This window comes from Neodiprion virginianus, chromosome 1, assembly GCF_021901495.1.
Source record: "Neodiprion virginianus isolate iyNeoVirg1 chromosome 1, iyNeoVirg1.1, whole genome shotgun sequence".
NCBI lineage: Eukaryota > Metazoa > Arthropoda > Insecta > Hymenoptera > Diprionidae > Neodiprion > Neodiprion virginianus.
The window spans coordinates 24,122,991-24,128,990 of record NC_060877.1 but is presented as its reverse complement, the minus strand read 5'-3'; the positions used below and the strand labels follow the sequence as shown (position 1 = coordinate 24,128,990).

At 41.8% G+C, this 6,000-nt stretch overlaps 1 protein-coding gene across 2 annotated transcripts in view; it reads left to right on the top strand.

Moving 5' to 3' along the window:
- The first annotated feature begins 2,278 nt into the window (after window positions 1-2,278).
- Window positions 2,279-6,000, top strand: part of LOC124299335 (proto-oncogene tyrosine-protein kinase receptor Ret) — a 58,702-nt gene continuing 54,980 nt past the window's right edge. For both annotated transcript variants that reach the window (XM_046752509.1, XM_046752499.1), the window contains exon 1: window positions 2,279-2,802. In XM_046752509.1, the coding sequence (XP_046608465.1) occupies window positions 2,745-2,802 (58 nt within the window). In that variant the 5' untranslated portion in view covers window positions 2,279-2,744. The remainder of the gene's footprint in view (window positions 2,803-6,000) is intronic.

Genomic DNA, 6,000 nt, shown 5'->3' with positions numbered 1-6,000 from the left:
GTAGCTCAGTTCGAGTATAATAATTGATGCACAACTCACGGTACGACTGTATCGTAATAAAATGTTGAACGGTATCGATCTTTAGCCAACCTTCTTTAGCTCGAGACTCCGGGAGTAAATCATAAGTGACGGCGCGGCTCGTGCCGGCTTTTGGATCAGGGTAAAAGAAAGCGGACTTGAGCCCCGTCTAAAGCCCGACGTCTTAAATCATACGTGCTTGCCGGTAAGCCAACCCTTCCGCACTGCTAAGAAAATGAAAGACAAAATATCGCTACGCGTGAGATCTAAATACGTCTTCGAGGCTCGACGCGCTTCTCTGAGCAACCGACTCGCAACCCTTTCGCCACAAACGTGTGCCGATCACCCGCGTTGTTGATTTTGGCGGGACTCTTCTTATGGTCGATATTTTAATTCAATTAGAATAAAGGGCGCCGGTATTGACTGAAAACCAACACCTCGAACCGTCGGGGAACAAACTCGACTGCAGCTGAGGAACCCGATCGCACGACACCTTATACCTATGGTACAATGGTACGTACTTGAGAATTCTTTCTCGCGTCGGCTTTTAATTCGTATTTTGGCACGGAGACAAGAAAACAGATATGAAGATGAAAAGTAACGTCGAACAGGTGTCTTATGTATTTGGGTAGATCCGACCATTATTCGAAAATCACTCGGAACCGAAATTTCGATGTATTGTAAACCGTACTACTTGTCAGATGTGAAAATAAGATTCGAGGTGTTTTCGATCTAAAAATGACTCAGCTTTCCGACCATCGTATAATCCGTTTTGAAGTAGATTTTCAGAAACCATTAAACAGAACTAAAAAAAAAACTCGTTCTTTTCTTATGTTGTCAACTTTTATGTCAAATTTGACATTTTTATCCGAAGATTCGCAGTTTCTTACGTAGAGAACTCATATCTTTCAAAGATTTTGAACTACAATTGATATCATGAGTAATAAAATTTTCCCTGTGTCAGAAAATTGTCTTTATTTCATTTACGTTTATAGAAGAGCTAAATGTGGTATTTACTAAATTCGATAATTCTATTATCCTAACGCGAATGAATATATCCTCAACCGTGAGAATCAGGAGTTTTGCGTATTAATACAAACCAAAAGGTACGAAAAGTACGGAAAACCGGAAATTTCATGTATAACTTCTTATATCGTATATAGTGTACAATGGCGGCCATAAGTCTGAGATAATCCCTTGGAATTAATCTTCGTCTTATCGTCCCGCGACATCGACGCAGACGTAGGGATTAACCCAATTTCGAGAGGTGGTACAACAGACTTTTGACTGACACTGTGTCTACAAAGGGAATTTTAACGGCAACCAATTCTTTCGAAATTTCTCGGTTATATTTCGGGTGAAATGCTCGCTTTTTCAATAGTCGGTCGAGTTCTGAAAACCTATTTTAACCTCCTTTCTTGTAAAACGAAATATTCACGTATTTTGTAATTAAAATTTACAGTACATTTTTTACGAACCCCAGTGTTTAGAAATAATTTTCCTTACGAACTACGGCAAAAATATCTAGTTATAAATACAATTATTGTTTGAAAAACTAGACAGTTGCAGTGGTTTTTAATTCAATGGAAACTGTGCAGAAATACAGGACCGAGTTTCAAGTTAACATCTCTTATCCAATTCTAATTTTGTCCGTATAAATTTAAAAACACGAGTGATTGATAAATCAACGGTGTAACAGTGTATCTAGCCACCTGGTTTAAAAAAAAGCGAAATTCTAAAATTATGCTTCGAAAAAACCAAGCACGTTCTTAACAATGCTAATTATTAATTAATTAGTCATGAGTAAGTGATCCTCAAACCATTGCGTGAAAACGACGTCACAAGTATTTACATACTGTTATAATTTAGTATTCTCTGTCGTTTCTTTGCGGTTCTAATTTCCCACAGAATTGAAACACCTAATAGAGAAATGGTAATGAGAGGGTTGACCGCTCGGCGAATTCGCCCCTTATTACATTTAATACACGCGAAAAGTATACGATATTTATACAGTCTACAATACGCCCAGTTTCACGCGAATATTAATAAGGTGAAAAGGGGTGAAAATTAGACAAATTTTTTAAGCCAATTAGCGCCTCTTCGTATTGCAAACATGGATCGCGGCGGGGCAGAATTGAAAGTAACTCCAACCCCTGGCTTGAAGGTATTTCGGCGCATGCGCGTGGGCGGCAGGCGAAAAGTTGGTGATAACGCGAGGCGTCGCGACGCAACGACGTCGGTTTAGTATCGGCCGCCACGCCGCTGCGTCACGACGCTCACGGAGCAACCCTCGCGTATTCTTTCAACGAACCGTTTGACAGGCCACGCGCCTCGGTCATTCTGTCAGAATCGGAGTTCGAGTTTTGGGAATTGCGTTTCGGATTTGAGGGATCGAATACACGAGTGCGTCGCGCTTGTCGAATTTGGACTAAAACCGTGAAAGTTGTTTCGAACAAAGAGAAGAAAAGTAAAGAAAAAAAAAGAAAAAAACAGTGACAAACAGTGACTTGTGCCGCGGAATTTTTACGCGAGCTCGCAAGCTTTGAAATGGTCACGGTATCGCGGGTGCAGGTCTGCAGCGTCGCGTCGATGGAATCGGAGGTTGACATTTTTTGCGAATAAATTAACCGCCTAACCGCAGTCAGATAAGAGAGAAGAGAAGCGGTTTACCGGGAACGATGCAAACCGAGTAAGGAAGGCGAGGAATTGGTGAAAATTCACACGTCATGGCGATGGACACTAGAACTGTCAGACTGCTGCTTTTGCTGACTACGTGCGCCGCAGGTAAGATGGTGTTTTTTTTTCTTTTTTTTTTTTTGTTACTTTTTGTCTTTGTCTTCCATCTTTTCGTTTCTTATAATTATCGAGAGCGCAGGTTAATTAGAGCCGGAAACTATCAGCGATCCTGCGTTATCTATCTTTTCGGGAAAACAGTCGATCCTCGAATATTCGTGAACTATGATCGAATGCCGCGACGCGGTGATTTGAAAATAGACCAACTTACTGCGTATAAATACAACGTTGTTCCACTTGTGCAGAGGCAAGGCTCGTTACCTTAGAATCGAGGATATTTTGACGGTGCCCGGCTAAAAGTCAGTCCGAATGGACAATCGGTCGTTTTTTGACAGCCGTGACCTTCGAAGAGACTATTAGCCGCCGGTTATTTCCGATTTGAAATTTTTCTTTTATTTCGCAGTACGTACACTCTCGACTCGGTCGATTCATCAAATGAGCTTTTGACGTGTTTGAAACATCTCGAGACACGTTCGAAACGGTAAACAAACTGCGGTGCCAACAGAGAGCTGGAACAGCAGCCGGCGTCCAGGAATTATTTACATCTATACCTTTTTATATCACGTTGAACTGGCGTGCAAGCCGGATCATCGGAGCATCGAAAACACCTGTGGCATTAATGACAGGTGTACGTTTACAATTTAACGCCCATCTTCGAATGCACCAGCAACAGCAGCGGCGTGTTTTCCCAGCAGTAGTTTACCGTAGAGCGCGCAACGCAGTTGTTTGAGAATTAACTAACCTGCATCCTGCACTCAAGAATAACTATGCAAGCCGATGGTCGGACTGTAATAAATTCAATAATAAGCCGGCTCGACTCTTTGCCCGTATCGTGGATAGGAATGAAAACATACTATGTAGGTGGTTTCATCCTAATCCCAGCAACCCGAAGAATCCAGCTTTAACGCTTAACGAGTGTCTCTCGCGCACGTGATTTTTTCGAAATATTCGTTGCACAAGGCTTGTTTCCTATTTTTTCTATAACCGATGAACCTACCGACTTCAAACCGCGACCCTCTTTGTGCCGGAAATACTTCCGCGTTTACTTTCGCTTTTTTTTCCATTTTATCCACGCCAAAAACTTGTTTCTAGGTAAGGTTCTTGTTCCTAATAACTACCTGACTCCAAAACGTTTTAACAGTCCCTCTTAATTAGTCTTAATGTATGTACAGCATACCGACTATAAATTCTTGCTAGGGCTATTCGGCATATATGTAATATATATATAATACATATATACCTTTCCATGCGCCAAATACATAATTTGCATTCGATCAGCTGGTCGAACCATTGTATGTTGATCGAGAGAATTGACACCGATTATATGCATTCGGGATAAACGTTACCGTCCTATTGTTAGTAACTGAAAATTATAAGATTTTGTTTTTGGTTACTCAGCGTACGATCATTGGCGGAAAAGTAGAATTAACTTGGGTCGTTTATCAAATTCAAATTACTGTCACAACTGACTGGATTCCTCAAATTTTTAGTAACGAGGTAACCCCGATGTTATTATTCTAGTCAATTCCGGTCCAGGACAGTGGTGGGGGACGGAGTAGAGATTCCGAAAACGCCAAATTCCGAATTTTTCGGTGGTAAAACTTAGTGTGAAAAAATGAAACTTTGATACAACATCAAAGTTTCGAATAGTCCGAAACCCGACGCTCAAAGTTCCGAAATTGCGAAACTGAGAAAATTTGATAATTTGAAAGATCAAAATTCTGAATGATCCAAGATTTACAGTTCTGTGAATCCCTGGTTTGATGAAATTTCACCACTTTGATCTTTCTCTGTTTTGGAGTTTCGATATTTTCTCATTCGTAATCCTGGTCGTTCTGATTTCCGGTTTTTCTGATTTTTACACCCAGTCGTTGAGTAAACTGTGCCGTGTATTTATATTTTAAGTTTTGGAATTTTACTCTACCGAAAATTTATTTTTCAGAATTTTGCTCTATCGTATCTTGAATTTTCGAAACTTCAAGCCTTCGGGTTTCCGACTATTCGAAATTTCGTCGTTTCGTAAAAGTTCGATTTCTTTACTCCAAGTTTTCGCACCAAATAATTCGGAATCAGGTCCTTTCGGTATTCTTCCAATTCGAAACTTCAACCCCACCCCGGTGGCGGTCACCGTGAAACAAATTATGAAAGGATGCGAGTTTGAGAAGAATCAAGACCACGTTGAATGGTTTTTGCCGTCCAGCTATCAACACCGTTGTAATTGATACTGGAGAATGACGCTCAGCGTCCATTAACACAATTTCAAACTGACGATCACGAGTAGGAGTCGCGACCCAGATTTGATCCATCCCGTCTTGTACCACACGGCGTATTGTGTCAGCCAACAAATCGCGATATACACACAATAGATATACAGGCATAACGTAAACGCCGCAGAATTAGCGAGAGGGAGGAATGATCCGGATGATTCAACCAGCGCACAGAAGTTTCGTTACAATATACGCGAGGAATTAGACATCGACCATCTGCTCTCGGTTGTGCAGGATCGCCTTTTCCCCGTTGGTCCCGAGTCCTAATCCTTGGAATGAACACGTTGCGGCACAGTTTCCGTCTAACGAGATCTCATCTGCCCCGCTTCGCTTGTCGCATTAGCCAATTACAGTTGAACTATAACAGTGGTCATATTCTCAGCCGATGATGGCACAATCGTCTCGGCTCTTACCTATAAGGGGTATTAACTTTTCTTGTGCCCCGAACGGAAGCTGCGAAGGTTTAGGCGGACGTTCCGACAATAAATAAAGGTCGTCGCCACTCGGGATACTTACACAAGAAACGTGACGGGGTCGAGACGTTGGTGGATTGTGTTGTCAATTCTGAATGGCGGTGTGTACTCTGGGAGTAGAACAGGGCTAGACCCTCCCTAATTTCAAGTCTTCCGAGCAATTTGTTGGAACAGCGGTGCGACGGAAATTTTTTTTTTTTTTTTTTTTCCACCGCGGGTGTCATTAGGCACCATTCAGTTTCACAATCAGTCGAGTCGATTGTGGGGAGATAGACTAACTTTTTGAGAAACTATTCTGTGAAATATGCGGCGATGCTACCAGCTGCGAATTTTTCGATTCACCGATGCTAGGGCGAATCGAATTAGCAGCACCGAGCCAACGACGCTGTGCTAAATAGTATCTATCTGGCCAAGAGAACACCCATTTTCAATCTATTTACTGCGCTATA